The sequence below is a fragment of the Mytilus galloprovincialis genome, chromosome 1 (assembly GCF_965363235.1).
Source record: "Mytilus galloprovincialis chromosome 1, xbMytGall1.hap1.1, whole genome shotgun sequence".
NCBI classification, from domain to species: Eukaryota; Metazoa; Mollusca; class Bivalvia; order Mytilida; family Mytilidae; genus Mytilus; species Mytilus galloprovincialis.
Window position 1 is genome coordinate 142,109 of NC_134838.1, and position 23,566 is coordinate 165,674.

General features: G+C 36.2%; 1 protein-coding gene across 3 annotated transcripts in view; it reads right to left on the minus strand.

The window, feature by feature from the left end:
* Positions 1 to 23,566, minus strand: part of LOC143062111 (MAM and LDL-receptor class A domain-containing protein 1-like) — a 161,927-nt gene that overhangs the window by 23,372 nt on the left and 114,989 nt on the right. For 2 of the 3 annotated variants that reach the window (XM_076233925.1, XM_076233938.1), the window contains 8 exons: positions 23,410 to 23,536; positions 19,496 to 19,671; positions 18,568 to 18,649; positions 16,436 to 16,597; positions 12,995 to 13,083; positions 10,971 to 11,103; positions 10,385 to 10,560; positions 9,859 to 9,946 (listed from right to left, as the gene is read on the minus strand). In XM_076233925.1, the coding sequence (XP_076090040.1) occupies positions 9,859 to 9,946; positions 10,385 to 10,560; positions 10,971 to 11,103; positions 12,995 to 13,083; positions 16,436 to 16,597; positions 18,568 to 18,649; positions 19,496 to 19,671; positions 23,410 to 23,536 (1,033 nt within the window). The remainder of the gene's footprint in view (positions 1 to 9,858; positions 9,947 to 10,384; positions 10,561 to 10,970; positions 11,104 to 12,994; positions 13,084 to 16,435; positions 16,598 to 18,567; positions 18,650 to 19,495; positions 19,672 to 23,409; positions 23,537 to 23,566) is intronic. The other variant, XM_076233933.1, reaches the window with a different exon arrangement.

The following is a 23,566-nucleotide window of genomic DNA, read 5'->3' on the forward strand; positions in this document are numbered from 1 at the left end:
CACTCCAGCCATTAGTTGTATATCATCTATAGCAATATCTCCCTAACCCTAACCACAATAATTAACATACCACCAGCACACACTCCAGCCATTAGTTGTATATCATCTATAGCAATATCTCCCTAACCCTAACCACAATAATTAACATACCACCAGCACACACTCCAGGCATTAGTTTTATATCATCTATAGCAATATCTCCCTAACCCTAACCCTAACCACAATAATTAACATACCACCAGCACACGCTCCAGGCATTAGTTGTATATCATCTATAGCAATATCTCCCTAACCCTAACCCTAACCACAATAATTAACATACCACCAGCACACACTCCAGGCATTAGTTTTATATCATCTATAGCAATATCTCCTTAACCCTAACCCTAACCACATTAATTAACATACCACCAGCACACACTCCAGGCATTAGTTGTATATCATCTATAGCAATATCTCCTTAACCCTAACCCTAATCATAATTATTAACATACCACCAGCACAAACTCCAGGCATTAGTTGTACATCATCTATAGCAATATCTCCCTAACCCTAACCCTAACCCTAACACTAACCACAATAATTAACATACCACCAGCACACGCTCCAGGCATTAGTTGTATATCATCTATAGCAATATCTCTTTAACCCTAACCCTAACCATAATTATTAACATACCACCAGCACACGCTCCAGGCATTAGTTGTATATCATCTATAGCAATATCTCCCTAACCCTAACCCTAACCACAATAATTAACATACCACCAGCACAAACTCCAGGCATTAGTTGTATATCATCTATAGCAATATCTCCCTAACCCTAACCACAATAATTAACATACCACCAGCACACACTCCAGGCAATAGTTGTATATCATCTATAGCAATATCTCCCTAACCCTAACCCTAACCACAATAATTAACATACCACCAGCACACGCTCCAGGCAATAGTTGTATATCATCTATAGCAATATCTCCCTAACCCTAACCCTAACCACATTAATTAACATACCACCAGCACATGCTCCAGGCATTAGTTGTATATAATCTATAGCAATATCTCCCTAACCCTAACCCTAACCACATTAATTAACATACCACCAGCACACACTACAGGCATTAGTTGTATATCATCTATAGCAATATCTCCCTAACCCTAACCCTAACCACATTAATTAACATACCACCAGCACATGCTCCAGGCATTAGTTGTATATCATCTATAGCAATATCTCCCTAACCCTAACCCTAACCACAATAATTAACATACCACCAGCACACACTCCAGGCATTAGTTGTATATCATCTATAGCAATATCTCCCTAACCCTAACCCTAACCACATTAATTAACATACCACCAGCACACACTCCAGGCATTAGTTGTATATCATCTATAGCAATATCTCCCTAACCCTAACCCTAACCACAATAATTAACATACCACCAGCACACACTCCAGGCATTAGTTGTATATCATCTATAGCAATATCTCCCTAACCCTAACCCTAACCACATTAATTAACATACCACCAGCACACACTCCAGGCATTAGTTGTATATCATCTATAGCAATATCTCCCTAACCCTAACCCTAATCATAATAATTAACATACCACCAGCACACGCTCCAGGCAATAGTTGTATATCATCTATAGCAATATCTCCCTAACCCTAACCCTAACCACAATAATTAACATACCACCAGCACACGCTCCAGGCATTAGTTTTATATCATCTATAGCAATATCTCCCTAACCCTTACCCTAACCATAATAATTAACATACCACCAGCACACACTCCAGGCATTAGTTGTATATCATCTACAGCAATATCTCCCTAACCCTAACCACAATAATTAACATACCACCAGCACACGCTCCAGGCATTAGTTTTATATCATCTATAGCAATATCTCCCTAACCCTTACCCTAACCATAATAATTAACATACCACCAGCACACGCTCCAGGCATTAGTTGTATATCATCTATAGCAATATCTCCTTAACCCTAACCATAACCACAATAATTAACATACCACCAGCACACACTCCAGGCATTAGTTGTATATCATCTATAGCAATATCTCCCTAACCCTAACCCTAACCACATTAATTAACATACCACCAGCACACACTCCAGGCATTAGTTTTATATAATCTATAGCAATATCTCCCTAACCCTAACCCTAACCACAATAATTAACATACCACCAGCACACACTCCAGCCATTAGTTGTATATCATCTATAGCAATATCTCCCTAACCCTAACCCTAACCACAATAATTAACATACCACCAGCACACACTCCAGGCATTAGTTGTATATCATCTATAGCAATATCTCCCTAACCCTAACCCTAACCACATTAATTAACATACCACCAGCACAAACTCCAGGCATTAGTTGAATATCATCTATAGCAATATCTCCCTAACCCTAACCACAATAATTAACATACCACCAGCACACGCTCCAGGCATTAGTTGTATATCATCTATAGCAATATCTCCTTAACCCTAACCCTAACCATAATAATTAACATACCACCAGCACACACTCCAGGCATTAGTTGTATATCATCTATAGCAATATCTCCCTAACCCTAACCCTAACCACATTAATTAACAAACCACCAGCACACACTCCAGGCATTAGTTTTATATAATCTATAGCAATATCTCCCTAACCCTAACCCTAACCACAATAATTAACATACCACCAGCACACACTCCAGGCATTAGTTGTATATCATCTATAGCAATATCTCCTTAACCTTAACCCTAACCCTAACCATAATAATTAACATACCACCAGCACACGCTCCAGGCATTAGTTGTATATCATCTATAGCAATATCTCCCTAACCCTAACCCTAACCACTATAATTAACATACCACCAGCACATGCTCCAGGCATTAGTTGTATATCATCTATAGCAATATCTCCCTAACCCTAACCCTAACCACTATAATTAACATACCACCCGCACATGCTCCAGGCATTAGTTGTATATCATCTATAGCAATATCTCCCTAACCCTAACCCTAACCACTATAATTAACATACCACCAGCACACACTCCAGGCATTAGTTGTATATCATCTATAGCAATATCTCCTTAACCCTAACCCTAACCCTAACCCTAACCACTATAATTAACATACCACCAGCACACGCTCCAGGCATTAGTTGTATATCATCTATAGCAATATCTCCCTAACCCTAACCCTAATCACAATAATTAACATACCACCAGCACACACTCCAGGCATTAGTTTTATATCATCTATAGCAATATCTCCCTAACCCTAACCACAATCATAATAATTATCATACCACCAGCACACGCTCCAGGCATTAGTTGAATATCATCTAAAGCAATATCTCCCTAACCCTAACCCTAACCACAATTAAGAGATAACTGTATTGTATTTGAAGCTTTAAGGACGTCCATTGGTAGTTTTACTGTCGCAAATTTAGTTTACCTGGCGACGCGGAGCGGAGACAGGTAAACGGGTATTTGCGACAGTAAAACTACCGATGGACGTCTGCAAAAGCTTCAAATACAATACAGTTATATCTATTCTAATGCGAAACAAGATCATAATTAAATTTCAATCATTATTTCAGTGTAAAATCTTCATTAAAGAAAATTCCGCGAAAAGATGTTATCTTCTTTGGTCCCTACACTAGGTGACGTCATAGGTATGCTTCCGGCGTCAAACATAAACATCGGGCGTTTTCTGGCTTCTGTGCCGCTTCAGAATGTAATTAAGTTTGATAAAAAGAAGATTTTTAGGTGCAACATGTGAGTTTTTTTTGCTTATTATTGTACAAATTACATGTCAATACATTCAGCAATTCAAAATGTGGGCTTCCTTAGTTACAGACAAGGAGATAGAGAATTTTACGCTAACTGTCATCCAATCAGAATCGTTGATACAAAATAATTGCATTAGAATAATTAACATACCACCAGCACACACTCCAGGCATTAGTTGAATATCATCTATAGCAATATCTCCCTAACCCTAACCCTAACCACAATAATTAACATACCACCAGCACACACTCCAGGCATTAGTTGTATATCATCTATAGCAATATCTCCCTAACCCTTACCCTAACCATAATAATGAACATACCACCAGCACACACTCCAGGCATTAGTTGTATATCATCTATAGCAATATCTCCCTAACCCTAACCCTAACCACAATAATGAACATACCACCAGCACATGCTCCAGGCATTAGTTGTATATCATCTATAGCAATATCTCCCTAACCCTAACCCTAACCACAATAATGAACATACCACCAGCACATGCTCCAGGCATTAGTTGTATATCATCTATAGCAATATCTCCCTAACCCTAACCCTAACCACAATAATTAACATACCACCAGCACACGCTCCAGGTATTAGTTGTATATCATCTATAGCAATATCTTCCTAACCCTAACCCTAACCATAATAATTAACATACCACCAGCACACGCTCCAGGCATTAGTTGAATATCATCTATAGCAATATCTCCCTAACCCTAACCCTAACCATAATAATTAACATACCACCAGCACACACTCCAGGCATTAGTTGCATATCATCTATAGCAATATCTCCCTAACCCTAACCCTAACCATAATAATTAACATACCACCAGCACACACTCCAGGCATTAGTTGTATATCATCTATAGCAATATCTCCCTAACCCTAACCCTAACCACATTAATTAACATACCACCAGCACACACTCCAGGCATTAGTTGTATATCATCTATAGCAATATCTCCCTAACCCTAACCCTAATCATAATAATTAACATACCACCAGCACACGCTCCAGGCAATAGTTGTATATCATCTATAGCAATATCTCCCTAACCCTAACCCTAATCATAATAATTAACATACCACCAGCACACGCTCCAGGCATTAGTTTTATATCATCTATAGCAATATCTCCCTAACCCTAACCCTAACCACATTAATTAACATACCACCAGCACACGCTCCAGGCATTAGTTGTATATCATCTATAGCAATATCTCCCTAACCCTAACCACAATAATAAACATACCACCAGCACACGCTCCAGGCATTAGTTGTATATCATCTATAGCAATATCTCCCTAACCCTAACCACAATAATTAACATACCACCAGAACACACTCCAGGCATTAGTTGTATATCATCTATAGCAATATCTCCTTAACCCTAACCTTAATCATAATAATTAACATACCACCAGCACACACTCCAGCCATTAGTTTTATATCATCTATAGCAATATCTCCCTAACCCTAACCCTAACCATAATAATTAACATACCACCAGCACACGCTCCAGGCATTAGTTGTATATCATCTATAGCAATATCTCCTTAACCCTAACCCTAACCACAATAATTAACATACCACCAGCACAGGCTCCAAGCATTAGTTGTATATCATCTATAGCAATATCTCCCTAACCCTAACCACAATAATTAACATACCACCAGAACACACTCCAGGCATTAGTTGTATATCATCTATAGCAATATCTCCTTAACCCTAACCTTAATCATAATAATTAACATACCACCAGCACACACTCGAGGCATTAGTTGTATATCATCTATAGCAATATCTCCCTAACCCTAACCCTAACCACAATAATTAACATACCACCAGCACACACTCGAGGCATTAGTTTTATATCATCTATAGCAATATCTCCTTAACCCTAACCCTAACCACAATAATTAACATACCACCAGCACACACTCCAGGCATTAGTTGTATATCATCTATAGCAATATCTCCCTAACCCTAACCCTAATCATAATAATTAACATACCACCAGCACACACTCCAGGCATTAGTTGTATATCATCTATAGCAATATCTCCCTAACCCTAACCCTAACCACAATAATTAACATACCACCAGCACACACTCCAGGCATTAGTTGTATATCATCTATAGCAATATCTCCCTAACCCTAACCCTAACCACATTAATTAACATACCACCAGCACACACTACAGGCATTAGTTGTATATCATCTATAGCAATATCTCCCTAACCCTAACCCTAACCACAATAATTAACATACCACCAGCACACACTCCAGGCATTAGTTGTATATCATCTATAGCAATATCTCCCTAACCCTAACCCTAACCACATTAATTAACATACCACCAGCACACACTACAGGCATTAGTTGTATATCATCTATAGCAATATCTCCCTAACCCTAACCCTAACCACAATAATTAACATACCACCAGCACACACTCCAGGCATTAGTTGTATATCATCTATAGCAATATCTCCCTAACCCTAACCCTAACCACATTAATTAACATACCACCAGCACACACTCCAGGCATTAGTTGTATATCATCTATAACAATATCTCCCTAACCCTAACCACAATAATTAACATACCACCAGCACACGCTCGAGGCATTAGTTTTATATCATCTATAGCAATATCTCCCTAACCCTAACCCTAACCACAATAATTAACATACCACCAGCACACACTCCAGGCATTAGTTGAATATCATCTATGGCAATATCTCCCTAACCCTAACCCTAACCACATTAATTAACATACCACCAGCACACGCTCGAGGCATTAGTTTTATATCATCTATAGCAATATCTCCTTAACCCTAACCCTAACCACTATAATTAACATACCACCAGCACACACTCCAGGCATTAGTTGTATATCATCTATAGCAATATCTCCCTAACCCTAACCCTAACCACAATAATTAACATACCACCAGCACATGCTCCAGGCATTAGATGTATATCATCTATAGCAATATCTCCCTAACCCTTACCCTAACCATAATAATTAACATACCACCAGCACACGCTCCAGGCATTAGTTGTATATCATCTATAGCAATATCTCCCTAACCCTAACCCTAACCACTATAATTAACATACCACCAGCACACGCTCCAGGCATTAGTTGTATATCATCTATAGCAATATCTCCCTAACCCTAACCCTAACCACTATAATTAACATACCACCAGCACACGCTCCAGGCATTAGTTGTATATCATCTATAGCAATATCTCCCTAACCCTAACCCTAACCACAATAATTAACATACCACCAGCACACGCTCCAGGCATTAGTTGTATATCATCTATAGCAATATCTCCCTAACCCTAACCCTAACCACAATAATTAACATACCACCAGCACACACTCCAGGCATTAGTTGTATATCATCTATAGCAATATTTCCTTAACCTTAACCCTTACCCTAACCACAATAATTAACATACCACCAGCACACACTCCAGGCATGAGTTTTATATCATCTATAGCAATATCTCCCTAACCCTAACCCTAACCACAATAATTAACATACCACCAGCACACACTCCAGGCATTAGTTTTATATCATCTATAGCAATATCTCCCTAACCCTAACCCTAACCATAATAATTAACATACCACCAGCACACGCTCCAGGCATTAGTTGTATATCATCTATAGCAATATCTCCCTAACCCTAACCCTAACCACAATAATTAACATACCACCAGAACACACTCCAGGCATTAGTTTTATATCATCTATAGCAATATCTCCCTAACCCTAACCCTAACCACTATAATTAACATACCACCAGCACACACTCCAGGCATTAGTTGTATATCATCTATAGCAATATCTCCTTAACCTTAACCCTTACCCTAACCACTATAATTAACATACCACCAGCACACACTCCAGGCATTAGTTGTATATCATCTATAGCAATATCTCCTTAACCTTAACCCTTACCCTAACCACTATAATTAACATACCACCAGCACACACTCCAGGCATTAGTTGTATATCATCTATAGCAATATCTCCCTAACCCTAACCCTAACCACAATAATTAACATACCACCAGCACACGCTACAGGCATTAGTTGTATATCATCTATAGCAATATCTCCCTAACCCTAACCCTAACCACAATAATTAACATACCACCAGCACACGCTCCAGGCATTAGTTGTATATCATCTATAGCAATATCTCCCTAACCCTAACCCTAACCACAATAATTAACATACCACCAGCACACGCTACAGGCATTAGTTTTATATCATCTATAGCAATATCTCCCTAACCCTAACCCTAACCACTATAATTAACATACCACCAGCACACACTCCAGGCATTAGTTTTATATCATCTATAGCAATATCTCCCTAACCCTAACCCTAACCACTATAATTAACATACCACCAGCACACACTCCAGGCATTAGTTGTATATCATCTATAGCAATATCTCCTTAACCTTAACCCTTACCCTAACCACTATAATTAACATACCACCAGCACACACTCCAGGCATTAGTTTCATATCATCTATAGCAATATCTCCCTAACCCTAACCCTAATCATAATAATTAACATACCACCAGCACACACTCCAGGCATTAGTTGTATATCATCTATAGCAATATCTCCTTAACCTTAACCCTAACCCTTACCATAATAATTAACATACCACCAGCACACGCTCCAGGCATTAGTTGTATATCATCTATAGCAATATCTCCCTAACCCTAACCCTAACCACTATAATTAACATACCACCAGCACACACTCCAGGCATTAGTTGTATATCATCTATAGCAATATCTTCCTAACCCTAACCCTAACCACTATAATTAACATACCACCAGCACACACTCCAGGCATTAGTTTTATATCATCTATAGCAATATCTCCCTAACCCTAACCCTAACCATAATAATTAACATACCACCAGCACACGCTCCAGGCATTAGTTGTATATCATCTATAGCAATATCTCCTTAACCTTAACCCTTACCCTAACCACTATAATTAACATACCACCAGCACACACTCCAGGCATTAGTTTTATATCATCAATAGCAATATCTCCTAACCCTAACCCTAACCACAATAATTAACATACCACCAGCACACACTCCAGGCATTAGTTGTATGTCATCTATAGCAATATCTCCTTAACCCTAACCACTATAATTAACATACCACCAGCACACACTCCAATCATTAGTTGTATATTATCTATAGCAATATCTCCCTAACCCTAACCCTAACCACTATAATTAACATACCACCAGCACACGCTACAGGCATTAGTTGTATATCATCTATAGCAATATCTCCCTAACCCTAACCCTAACCACAATAATTAACATACCACCAGCACACACTCCAGGCATTAGTTTTATATCATCTATAGCAATATCTCCCTAACCCTAACCCTAATCATAATAATTAACATACCACCAGCACACACTCCAGGCATTAGTTGTATATCATCTATAGCAATATCTTCCTAACCCTAACCCTAATCATAATAATTAACATACCACCAGCACACACTCCAGGCATTAGTTGTATATCATCTATAGCAATATCTCCCTAACCCTAACCCTAATCATAATAATTAACATACCACCAGCACACACTCCAGGCATTAGTTGTATATCATCTATAGCAATATCTCCCTAACCCTAACCCTAACCATAATAATTAACATACCACCAGCACACGCTACAGGCATTAGTTTTATATCATCTATAGCAATATCTCCCTAACCCTAACCCTAACCATAATAATTAACATACCACCAGCACACACTCCAGGCATTAGTTGTATATCATCTATAGCAATATCTCCCTAACCCTAACCCTAATCCTAACCCTAACCATAATAATTAACATACCACCAGCACACACTCCAGGCATTAGTTTTATATCATCTATAGCAATATCTCCCTAACCCTAACCCTAACCCTAACCCTAACCACAATAATTAACATACCACCAGCACACGCTACAGGCATTAGTTTTATATCATCTATAGCAATATCTCCTTTCCATGATGTTACTTTATTAGCTTCTATAAATAACTGGAAGATAAAACATTTGTAAAATTAAATCACTTTATTAGGTCTTGGTAAAATAAACAATTCTAGGAAAAAAATTCATGGTCAGTGATATTTGATTTTAGCCAAAAATTCTATTTTTTGTGAATTGATTTATTTTCAGTGAAGTTCAAAAATTAATAAAAGAGGTTCAACAGTTTTACAAAACACACTAGGTAGGGCTCAACATTCAACATATTTCTGCCCCGTCAGATTTTCTCTTTTTATAGAGGTTTTTAAATAAGACATAATGGTTAATTTAAATTTTAAGCACTGTGAACCATACCAAATTTTTATTTAGCCCATCAGTCTCTACTCATTATTTTTTTTACTTTTTATTCTATAAATATTGTTCTCTATTTTGTAATCCCATCCAGAACTTATATCATTTATATAAAGACATCTAATTGTATACAAACAAACCTTCATTCCTGCAGCACCAGTAATTGTAACCATTCCCTTGTTCCACTGGTCACCAAGGTTACCAGATTTTATAAATACTTCATTTTCAGGGGCTGTAACTCCGGTTGATATTTTGAGATCTCCCATTGTATCCAAACCAAACATGTGATATTGAAAAGTCAAACAATAGTCACCTGCTGTTAAAAAAACCAACAGTATATTCTATATTTAATAACAAATAGCTGAAATTCTTTTTTTAAAGATCAAATAAGCAAATATTTTTTTCTTCATCTTTTTGATTTTATACTGTTTTTAACGGAGGGTAGCATATTCTCTTTATTCATGAAACATTTTACTGGTTTTTACAGAAAGGCTAGCATATTCTCATTGGTCAAAACTTTAAGGAATTTTGGTCCTCAATGCTCTTCAACTTTGTACGTTATTTTTTTAATTCGAGTGTCACCGAGTCTTTTGAAGACGAAATGCGTGTCTTGTGTAAATACAAAATTTAATCCAGGTATCTATGATGAGTTTATTTCTATACTAAGTTATATCACAGAATATTGTTTTATTGATAATTCCTTAAAACAAATAATATATATTTTACCATTTAAGTTTGTTGATGATTCCAACCTAGCCACATCATTATTGCTAGCTCTTGGTGATGAAACTTCTACATACTTGTATTTACTGCCTTCTACAGCTGATTGTGGTCCAGTGCCTCCAGATGGAGTGCTTCCCTATATATAATTACATAAATAAAGTACCATAAATTATCTTTAAAGAATGTTTCTATATGTATAATCCTTTTTAATGACTCTTTCAGTCTACCAGTCAAAATTTAGAACAAACATTTCTACAATTGTCCCATGATAACTGCCTTAGGCAAAGATGCCTTAGATGGATTGGGCTATTTTTAGGTATGTTTTGGTCATATAACTCTTCAACTGTTTGGGTACTTATACATCCTTGGCTTTCAAATATTCAGTTTTAAGTGTTCCTGAAGAAGTAAATCCAGAGAAGCACTTCAGAAGCATTAAATTTATTACTTGTTATTCTTTTTTTAAAACCTGCTTTGAAGGGAAATCTCGTCTAGCCCTTATAAAAAAGTAGATGTGGAACAATTAAAACAAGAAAACTTAGGCCCTAATTTATGTACAAAATAATGAAGGAAAAAAACAACATTTTACACAGCAACAAACAACAACCACTGAACTACAAGCTACTGACTCGGGAACGGCACATACAGAATGTGGTGGGGTTGAAAACATTAGCAGACCCACCCTCTCCTAACCTGGGACAGTAGTGTAAACAAACTCCTAACCTGGGACAGTGGTGTAAACAAACTCCTAACCTGGGACAGTGGTGTAAACAAACTCCTAACCTAGGACAGTGGTGTAGACAAACTCCTAACCTGGGACAGTGGTGTAGACAAACTCCTAACCTGGGACAGTGGTGTAGACAAACTCCTAACCTGGGACAGTGGTGTAAACAAATTCCTAACCTGGGACAGTGGTGTAAACAAACTCCTAACCTGGGACAGTGGTGTAAACAAAGGTTGTAAGGAATGTGGTGGGGTTGAAAACCTTAGCAGGCCTACCCTCTCCTAACCTGGGACAGTGGTGTAAAATGTTGTAAGCACAAAAGGATAAAAATTGCTTTAATTTATCAGTGGGAAGTAAAATTAAATATTGCAATGTCAACTAGATATCATTGAGATGGGAGCCATCTCTGTGGGCCCCGCTGTGAATAATGTGCATTAAAAAATTGTATCTTTACCATAGGACATGGGTTTGTCAACTGAAATCAAAGTTTTTGACCTTGACCTTTGACCTATGAAGTTGTAAATAAATTATGACACATCCTTTGGTGTTGGTTTATAAACATGTCAAGTATAAACTTTGAAATGATAAAGGTTCTCAAGATATAGAGCGGACACGATCTTTACCATAGGACATGGGGTTGTCAACTGAAATCAAAGTTTTTGACCTTGACCTTTGACCTAGGAAGTTGTAAATAAATTATGACACACCCTTTGGGGTTGGTTTATATACATGTCAAGTATAAACTTTGAAATGATAACGGTTCTCAAGATATAGAGTGGACACAATCTTTACCATAGGACATGGGGTTGTCAACTGAAACCAAAGTTTTTGACCTTGAACTTTGCCCTAGGCAGTCGTTCATAAATTATGACACACCCTCTGGTGTTGGTTCATATACATGTCAAGTATAAACTTTGAAATCATAACGGTTCTCAAGATATAGAGCAGACACGATCTTCACCACAGGACACAGGGTTGTCAACTGAAACCAAAGTTTTTTTACCTTGACCTTTGACCTAGGAAGTTGTACATACATCATGACACGCCCTCTGGTGCTGGTTAATAAACATGTAAAGTATAAAGTATGAAATCATAATGGTTCTCTAGATATGGAGCGGTCACAAAGTGTTACGGACGGACAGACGGACGGATGGATGGACGGACGGACGGACGGATGGACGGACAGACTGATCAATATAGGGGACCGCCTTTGGCGGGACCCTAATAAATTGTTCTTTGTTTGTGTGTTGATGACAATCTATATTTTGGATTTTACATGAATACATTTTTTTTTACTTTGACTTACACTTCTACTAGTCCAATCAAAATCATCATTTGTAGCTTCAACCAAAAAACATGGAGCACCATCTTCAAATGTACATGTCTGGGTACCATCTGAAAAGATAGAGAAAAACGTAGAGCACCACCCTCAAATGTACATGTCTAGATGCCTTCTGAAAAGATAGAGAAAAATATAGAACACCACCCTCAAATGTACATGTCTAGGTGCCTTCTGAAAAGATAAGATAAAAACATACAGCACCACCCTCAAAAGTACATGTCTAGGTGCCTTCTGAAAAGATAAGAGAAAAACATTCAGCACCACCCTCAAAAGTACATGTCTAGGTGCCATCTGAAAAGATAAGAGAAAAACATACAGCACCACCCTCAAAAGTACATGTCTAGGTGCCACCTGAAAAGATAAGAGAAAAACATACAGCACCACCCTCAAAAGTACATGTCTAGGTGCCTTCTGAAAAGATACGAGAAAAACATACAGCACCACCCTCAAAAGTACGTCTAGGTGCCATCTGAAAAGATAAGAGAAAAACGTAGAGCACCACCCTCAAAAGTACATGTCTTGTTGCCATCTGAAAAGATAAAGAGAACCAGGTGCTCCGCAGGGCGCAGCTGTATACGACCGCAGAAGTCAAACCCTGAACAGTTGGGGCAAGTATGGACAAAGCATTCAAGCTTGATACAGCTCTGAATTTGGATTGTGATCAAATTTTTGACATTATATGGGTTTCTTACACAAAACAAATGCCAAGATCTTACAAATCTATTGCACAATATTTTGCAATTTAAGATTTCTTCTTCAAACTTTTCAAAAATTTGAAATTTGGGGGAAAAAAATTGAAAACTACTACCACCACCCTTTTTTGCAAAAAAACTGACATTTCTTTGTACATAATTTACAAGTAGTGTAAGGGAGGTAAATCTATACATACCCAAAATTGCATGTTAAAGGTTTTTAAGTTACCTCCCTTGCACTGCTTTAAAATTGTATTTAATTGTCCATTGACCAGAAGAGCCTAGTTTTTCACTTTTTTTGCCCCTCATCCCAAAACATTTTGAGCCATAACTCCCCAAAGTCAATACTAACTATCCCTTCATGGTATTGAAACTCGTGGTATAATTTCAGAGATTCATACACAACATAGATGCCAACCCCCTTTTGACACAATCAGTAACAAACTATCAAATTTTCCGTATTTTTGAAAAGTTTTCAGTAATCATTCATAAACGTGCATTTACCAATAAAAATTACTGACGAGTGGTTGCAAAGTGATGTACACTAAAATTTGTCATTTAACATGTTGTCTGTAGTATGTATTCCATTCATTGATTGTTCAGATGTTCTCGACTCAAACATTTTTGTTTTGTCAAGGAGAAGTAGAGAAAGGGGGAAAGCTACTTAATAAATTAACTGGCCACCCGCTGATTGATACTTCTTTGTGTAGATAAGATTGTAACAACAGCAGGGGTCCAGTTAACTTAGTAAAATGCAAGTTTGCCTCTTCGGAAGTCAGTTAGTTACCCAACAATAGGTTGATAACTCCCGAGAAACCGGAAGCATTACATTGGCGTTTCCTAAATACTGGACCAGGACGGAAAAGTAATGATAAAAATCCGCGTTTTACAAAATTGAACGTCGATGATTGGGAATCCATAACTATTCGACTTTGACCGTAATAGCGTAGTTTTTATCGCAAAATCGGAAAAACTACGGAAAAATCGTAATGGTTGGCATCTATGACACAACAACACAAGTTATTGTTTTAAAACTACACAAATGCTTATTTTTGGCCCCTTTTTTGCCCCTAATTCCTAAACTATTTAGACTATAACCCCAAAATCAATACTAACTATCCCTATATGGTATGGAAATTTGTGGTACAATTTCAGAGAGATTCATACACTCAAGTACAAGTTATTGTTTGAAAACTCCAAAACTGCTTATTTTGGGGCCCCTTTTTGGCCCCTAATTCCAAAACAATTTGGGACCATAACCCCAAAAATCAACCCCAACCTTCCTTTGGTAGAATTGAACCATCTGGTAAAAATTTATAAAGATCCATTCACTAAAACAAAAGTTATTGTCCGGAAACTAAATGCGTCTTCGGACGACGAAGACAACATGATAGCATTATACAATGCAAATTTTTTTTTGCAGTCGTATAAAAACATGAAGCACCATCTTTAAATGTACATGTCTGAGTGCCATTATGACTTTGTACCAGCATGTCCAACCACAGTGAAGGTAACCAGTCTAAATACTATAAACTCTTGAGTCAAAAGTTGGTAATATGAAAGTAGTCTATTCAAAAATAGTTTAAAAGTCTAATCATCTGGAATTAAAACAAGAATGTGTCCACAGTACACGGATGCCCCACTCGCACTATCATTTTCTATGTTTAAAGGACTGTGAAATTGGAATAAATTCTCTAATTTGGCATTAAAATTAGAATGATCTTATCAAAGGGAACATGTATACTAAGTTTCAAGTTGATTGGACTTCTACTTTATCAAAAACTACCTTGACCAAAAACTTTTACCTGAAATTTGCACTATCATTTTCTATGTTCACTGAACCGTAAAATTGGGGTCAAAACTCTAATTTGGCATTTAAATTAGAAAGATCATATCATAGGGCACATGTATACTAAGTTTCAAGTTGATTGGACTTGAACTTCATCAAAAACTACCTTGACCAAAAACTTTAACCTGAAGTCAAAAACTTTAACCTGAAATTTGCACTATCATTTTCTATGTTCACTGAACCGTAAAATTGGGGTCAAAACTCTAATTTGGCATTTAAATTAGAAAGATCATATTATAGGGCACATGTATACTAAGTTTCAAGTTGATTGGACTTCAACTTCATCAAAAACTACCTTGACCAAAAACTTTAACCTGAAGCCAAAAACTTTAACCTGAAATTTGCACTATCATTTTCTATGTTCAGTGAACCGTAAAATTGGGGTCAAAACTCTAATTTGGCATTTAAATTAGAAAGATCATATCATAGGGGACATGTGTACTAAGTTTGAAGTCGATTGGACTTAAACTTCATCAAAAACTACCTTGACCAAAAACTTTAACCTGAAGCGGGACAGACGGACGGACGAACGAACAGACGGACGGACGAACAGACAGACGGACAGACGCACAGACCAGAAAACATAATGCCCCTCTACTATCGTAGGTGGGGCATAAAAATCAGGATTTAATTATATGGTGATAAGAGAAAAGACACATTATTTTATAAGATACTGTAAATTCAGAAATTATTGTGTGCATTTATTATTGCGATTTTGTTATTTTAGACTTAAATGTGATTTTAATTTTTACAATTTTTGAGACAATTTCTGTTTAATTAATATTCGAACACCCTTTTCACCCCTACAAAGTGTTGGTTAAGATGTACAGATTAGATGTAACCATTAAACATTGAAATAAATACCTGTTGGTTGAGACGTAGTTGGTGAAGCGGTAGTTGGTGCAGCTGTATTTGGTGCAGCAGTAGTTGGTGAAGGCGTAGTTGGTGAAGGCGTAGCTGGTGAAGCAGTAGTTGGTGCAGCTGTAACTGTATCAGCGGTAGTTGGACCAGATGTAACTGGGTTGCCTGTAAAATAATGGACCTTTTAACATGACTTCTTAATAGACTGAGACAACTTTTTAAAATATTACTTATTTCTATTTATCTTGTTCAAAAGTAATAATATAAGATACTTATCATGCTCGTAAAATTTGAAAACACAATCCCGAAGGTAATACAATAACTTTCATTTAAATAGAAGAACAGAGTTCAAATGTGCCTCTAATTGCACATATTTTATCTGTCCATCGACAAAAACCATGATAAATAAAAAAAAAAATCATTCTTTTAATGTTGATAAAGATATCATAGTGAAAAAAAGGCTTCAAAGCAAATGCAATGCAATTTCAAATTTAATAAAAGAAGCTTTAAGTTAGTGAGCGAGCTCACATACCCCACGTCCCCGCATTGTCACTGGAGAAATAAAATAACTAAGAAAAGAAATTGTATGAAAAAAAAAAATTGAATCATAATTTCAATATGCACATCTGCATAGTATGTCCTTATTATCTAAAAAGGTTTCATGAAATTCGGAATTCTGTTGTGTGGTTTTAGAAACTATAGTGGAGGTATATTGAGGCAAATAAGTTCAAAGGGCGCAACTCCTAGAAAAACAAGAATGTGTCCAAAGTACACGGATGCCCCACTCGCACTATCATTTTCCATGTTCAATGGACCGTGAAAATGGGTAAAAAATATAATTAGGCATTAAAATTAAAAAGATCATATCATAGGGAACATTTGTACTAAGTTTCAAGTTGATTGGACTTCAGCTTCATCAAAAACTACCTTGACCAAAAACTTTAACCTGAAACTCGCACTTTCATTTTCTATGTTCAGTGGACCGTGAAATAGGGGTCAAAAGTTTAATTTGTCTTTTAAATTAGAAAGATCATATCATAAGGAACATATGTACTAAGTTTCAAGTTGATTGGACTTCAGCTTCATCAAAAACTACCTTGACCAAAAACTTTAACCTGATACTCGCACTTTCATTTTCTATGTTCAGTGGACCGTGAAATAGGGGTCAAAAGTTTAATTTGTCTTTAAAATTAGAAAGATCATATCATAAGGAACATATGTACTAAGTTTCAAGTTGATTGGACTTCAGCTTCATCAAAAACTACCTTGACCAAAAACTTTAACCTGAAGCGGGACAGACGGACGGACGGATGGAGGGACAGACGGACGAACGAACGGACGCACAGACCAGAAAACATAATGCCCCTCTACTATCGTAGGTGGGGCATAAAAATTTAATCATAATTTCCTGTTGATATGCACATCTACGTAGTATGTCCTTATTATCTACAAAGTTTCATGAAATTCTGTTGTGTTTTCAGAGGAGTTGTGATGACAAACTGTTGCAGTAGTATATTGAAGCAAATAAGTTCAAAGGCATGTACCTCCTAGAAAAAAATTGAATCGTAATTTCCTGTCGATATGCAGATATACATAGTATGTCATTTTTATCTAAAAAGGTTTCATGAAATTCTGTTGTGTGGTTTCAGAGGAGTTGCCATGACAAGAAACAGGACTGACAGACTGATTGACTGATGGACAGACAAACAGGTCAAAAACATAATACCCTTCGCAACTTCGTTGCCTGGGGTATAATTAACATTTCCGTAAATTTTTCAAAAATATTTGATCTATACTATAATACTTGCAAACTTGTCCTTGACATTGCTGATATAAATATAAAAGTCTGCAGAGTGCTTACAATACAATTTTCAGAAAATTAATACATGTATTTCCAAATTGAAAATAACTTTTTTATTAAAAAAAGTTGATCAGCATTGACTTGCCTTTGACATTTATACCAATATTTATCTACTATACAAGTTTGATAAAAATCTGGCAAGAATTACACATGTGGGAGCACTTATAAGGATGGATGTGTTATTTCAATGTTCTGCTCGACAGGTCACATGGGAGACAGAAAAACAGCCTGTAATTCTGATTACCTCCCCTTTAAATCTGTGTAATAATCTTACCACAAGTTCCTGGAATAAGTGATACATCATCAATGGCTATGTCACTTGACCAATTAGAGCCACGAACACCTTCAATTGTCATCTGAAAAAAAACACCTTCAAATGTCATCTGAAACAAGTCACCAGAATAAGACCTTGCAAAAAGATGAATTCCCCCTTGATTTTGGTGTTTTTTTTGTTTTTGTTTAAGTTGCTTCAATTCCATGTGTTTTGTTGACTATATATTATCCCTTTAGTATTTCAAATATATTTATCAAAGAAACTATCTCAGTGGAAGCATTTTTTCCCAAAGCGTGCGAGGTCATGGCGTCCATCCATTCTAGGTCAAACCTAAGACTTTAAAATTAGTATTTGCTGCTTCTTCACTAAGCGCATGGCATTAAGGAATAAGAGCAAAGACTGGTTGATTAAGAGTCAGAACAATGTGTCCTGGTGGGGTGACATGTCATCCTGCAGACTGTTACCTTTTAGCAGGCTCAAATTAAGGCGTGTTAGTCTAGTACAAGCCGGGTTAATATCACATTAACATGTTCTCGTCCTGAATGTTACCTTCTAGCAGGCTCAAATTAAGGCGTGTTAGTCTAGTACAAGCAGGGCTAATATCACATTAACATGTTCTCGTCCTGAACAATAATAAATCAGTCATCCATCATCTTTTAATTGGATTTTTGGTGTTTTGATGCCACTTATAAGCACCACTTTTTTGCTGTTTCGTGGCAATCAGTTTCTGTTGGTGGAGGAAGTCAGAGAAATCACAAACCTTGGGTCGATAAACTAACAACCTTGTCAATCTAGATTGAAGTCAAGTGCACCTGTACGAGTGGAGTTAAATCACTTCAGTGTTGACTGGCTAGTAATAACAGAGGGAGCTACTTAGACCACTTGGTCACCGATGGCAACTCTATCATCTATTAAAGAAACTACTTACCTTAAGACCATTAATGGCAGGTATGTCTATTTCTGCTTTGATCCAATCATCGCCTTGAGCACCAGACCGTGTCCATATATTATATTTCGCTGTATTTGTCCCCTCAGAGTATATGTTTAAAGTACCCATAGTAGATCCCTTCATGTGATAATAAAATGTCATACAGCGACTAGTAGCTACAATGTATAAGATTACACATTACAACGCCATACAGAAACTAGTAGCTACAATGTATAAGATTACACATTACAACACCATACAGCGACTAGTAGCTACAATGTATAAGATTACACATTACAATGCCATACAGAAACTAGTTGCTAAAATGTATAAGATTACACATTACAACACCATACAGAAACTAGTAGCTACAATGTATAAGATTACACATTACAACGCCATACAGAAACTAGTAGCTACAATGTATAAGATTACACATTACAACGCCATACAGAAACTAGTAGCTACAATGTATAAGATTACACATTACAACACCATACAGAAACTAGTAGCTACAATGTATAAGATTACACATTACAACGCCATACAGAAACTAGTAGCTACAATGTATAAGATTACACATTACAACACCATACAGAAACTAGTAGCTACAATGTATAAGATTACACATTACAACACCATACAGAAACTAGTAGCTACAATGTATAAGATTACACATTACAACGCCATACAGAAACTAGTAGCTAAAATGTATAAGATTACACATTACAACGCCATACAGAAACTAATAGCTACAATGTATAAGATTACACATTACAACGCCATACAGAAACTAGTAGCTACAATGTATAAGATTACACATTACAACACCATACAGAAACTAGTAGCTACAATGTATAAGATTACACATTACAATGTCATACAGAAACTAGTAGCTACAATGTATAAGATTACACATTACAACACCATACAGAAACTAGTAGCTACAATGTATAAGATTACACATTACAATGTCATACAGAAACTAGTAGCTACAATGTATAAGATTACACATTACAACACCATACAGAAACTAGTAGCTACAATGTATAAGATTACACATTACAACGCCATACAGAAACTAGTAGCTACAATGTATAAGATTACACATTACAACGCCATACAGAAACTAGTAGCTACAATGTATAAGATTACACATTACAACACCATACAGAAACTAATAGCTACAATGTATAAGATTACACATTACAACGCCATACAGAAACTAGTAGCTACAATGTATAAGATTACACATTACAACACCATACAGAAACTAGTAGCTACAATGTATAAGATTACACATTACAACGCCATACAGAAACTAATAGCTACAATGTATAAGATTACACATTACAATGTCATACAGAAACTAGTAGCTACAATGTATAAGATTACACATTACAACACCATACAGAAACTAGTAGCTACAATGTATAAGATTACACATTACAACACCATACAGCAACTAGTAGCTACAATGTATAAGATTACACATTACAACACCATACAGCAACTAGTAGCTACAATGTATAAGATTACACATTACAACGCCATACAGAAACTAGTAGCTACAATGTATAAGATTACACATTACAACACCATACAGAAACTAGTAGCTACAATGTATAAGATTACACATTACAACACCATACAGAAACTAGTAGCTACAATGTATAAGATTACACATTACAACACCATACAGAAACTAGTAGCTACAATGTATAAGATTACACATTACAACGCCATACAGAAACTAGTAGCTACAATGTATAAGATTACACATTACAACACCATACAGAAACTAGTAGCTACAATGTATAAGATTACACATTACAACGCCATACAGAAACTAGTAGCTACAATGTATAAGATTACACATTACAACACCATACAGAAACTAGTAGCTACAATGTATAAGATTACACATTACAACACCATACAGAAACTAGTAGCTACAATGTATAAGATTACACATTACAACACCATACAGAAACTAGTAGCTACAATGTATAAGATTACACATTACAACACCATACAGAAACTAGTAGCTACAATGTATAAGATTACACATTACAACACCATACAGAAACTAGTAGCTACAATGTATAAGATTACACATTACAACGCCATACAGCAACTAGTAGCTACAATGTATAAGATTACACATTACAACACCATACAGAAACTAGTAGCTACAATGTATAAGATTACACATTACAACACCATACAGAAACTAGTAGCTACAATGTATAAGATTACACATTACAACACCATACAGAAACTAGTAGCTACAATGTATAAGATTACACATTACAACGCCATACAGAAACTAGTAGCTACAATGTATAAGATTACACATTACAACGCCATACAGAAACTAGTAGCTACAATGTATAAGATTACACATTACAACGCCATACAGAAACTAGTAGCTACAATGTATAAGATTACACATTACAACACCATACAGAAACTAGTAGCTACAATGTATAAGATTACACATTACAACACCATACAGAAACTAGTAGCTACAATGTATAAGATTACACATTACAACACCATACAGAAACTAGTAGCTACAATGTATAAGATTACACATTACAACACCATACAGAAACTAGTAGCTACAATGTATAAGATTACACATTACAACACCATACAGAAACTAGTAGCTACAATGTATAAGATTACACATTACAACGCCATACAGCAACTAGTAGCTACAATGTATAAGATTACACATTACAATGTCATACAGAAACTAGTAGCTACAATGTATAAGATTACACATTACAACGCCATACAGAAACTAGTAGCTACAATGTATAAGATTACACATTACAACACCATACAGAAACTAGTAGCTACAATGTATAAGATTACACATTACAACGCCATACAGCGACTAATAGCTACAATGTATAAGATTACACATTACAACACCATACAGAAACTAGTAGCTACAATGTATAAGATTACACATTACAACACCATACAGAAACTAGTTGCTAAAATGTATAAGATTACACATTACAACACCATACAGAAACTAGTAGCTACAATGTATAAGATTACACATTACAACACCATACAGAAACTAGTAGCTACAATGTATAAGATTACACATTACAACACCATACAGAAACTAGTAGCTACAATGTATAAGATTACACATTACAACGCCATACAGAAACTAGTAGCTACAATGTATAAGATTACACATTACAACACCATACAGAAACTAGTTGCTACAATGTATAAGATTACACATTACAATGTCATATAACCTGGGACAAATATTCTCCATGAAAATTGGATGTGCTAATGCTTACACAACTGAATAGCAATTAACATTGGCCTACTACTGATGGTTCCCCTTAATCTGACCTAATCACAAACTAATAAATGTAAACTAAGCAAAAATGTTATAGTCAATAGACCATGACTAAGAGGGTGGAGCCAATTAATCTCCATGGAAATGAAATATGCCAATGCTAATACAACTGCATACTAAATTTGACGAGCCAACAACTTGTCGCTCACCACAAACTAGACCTTATCACAAACTAATACATTGTTGACGTTGCAGCCGCCGTCGGAAACAGCATACATATGTCTTGCTTTTTGACTCTGTCAAATGAGACACAAAGTGAACATGAGAAAGTTTTGATTGGCAAACAACATCATAATCACTGGATACTCTACCACATTACATTATTTTTGTTTCGTGGTAGAATCAATGAAATTATCCGTAGTTACTTAACATTTTGGTTGTATCATTTGTCATTACTAATTATATATGTAGGTAGCTCCTATACTCTTGTTATTATCTTACTTGGTAACTGTGAAGTTGTATCATTTGTCGTAACTAATTATATATACAAGTAGCTCCTATACTATTGTTATTATCTTACTTGGTAACTGTGAAGTTGTAGACATGGTAGCTTTATCACCCGGATTTTTTCCTGACATCTCTGTATACACGTACTGGAACCCTCCGTGAGCATTGCTTGGTCCCGTATTGCTTGATGGCGTACCTTGCTAATAAAATAATACAAATAATGCAATTTA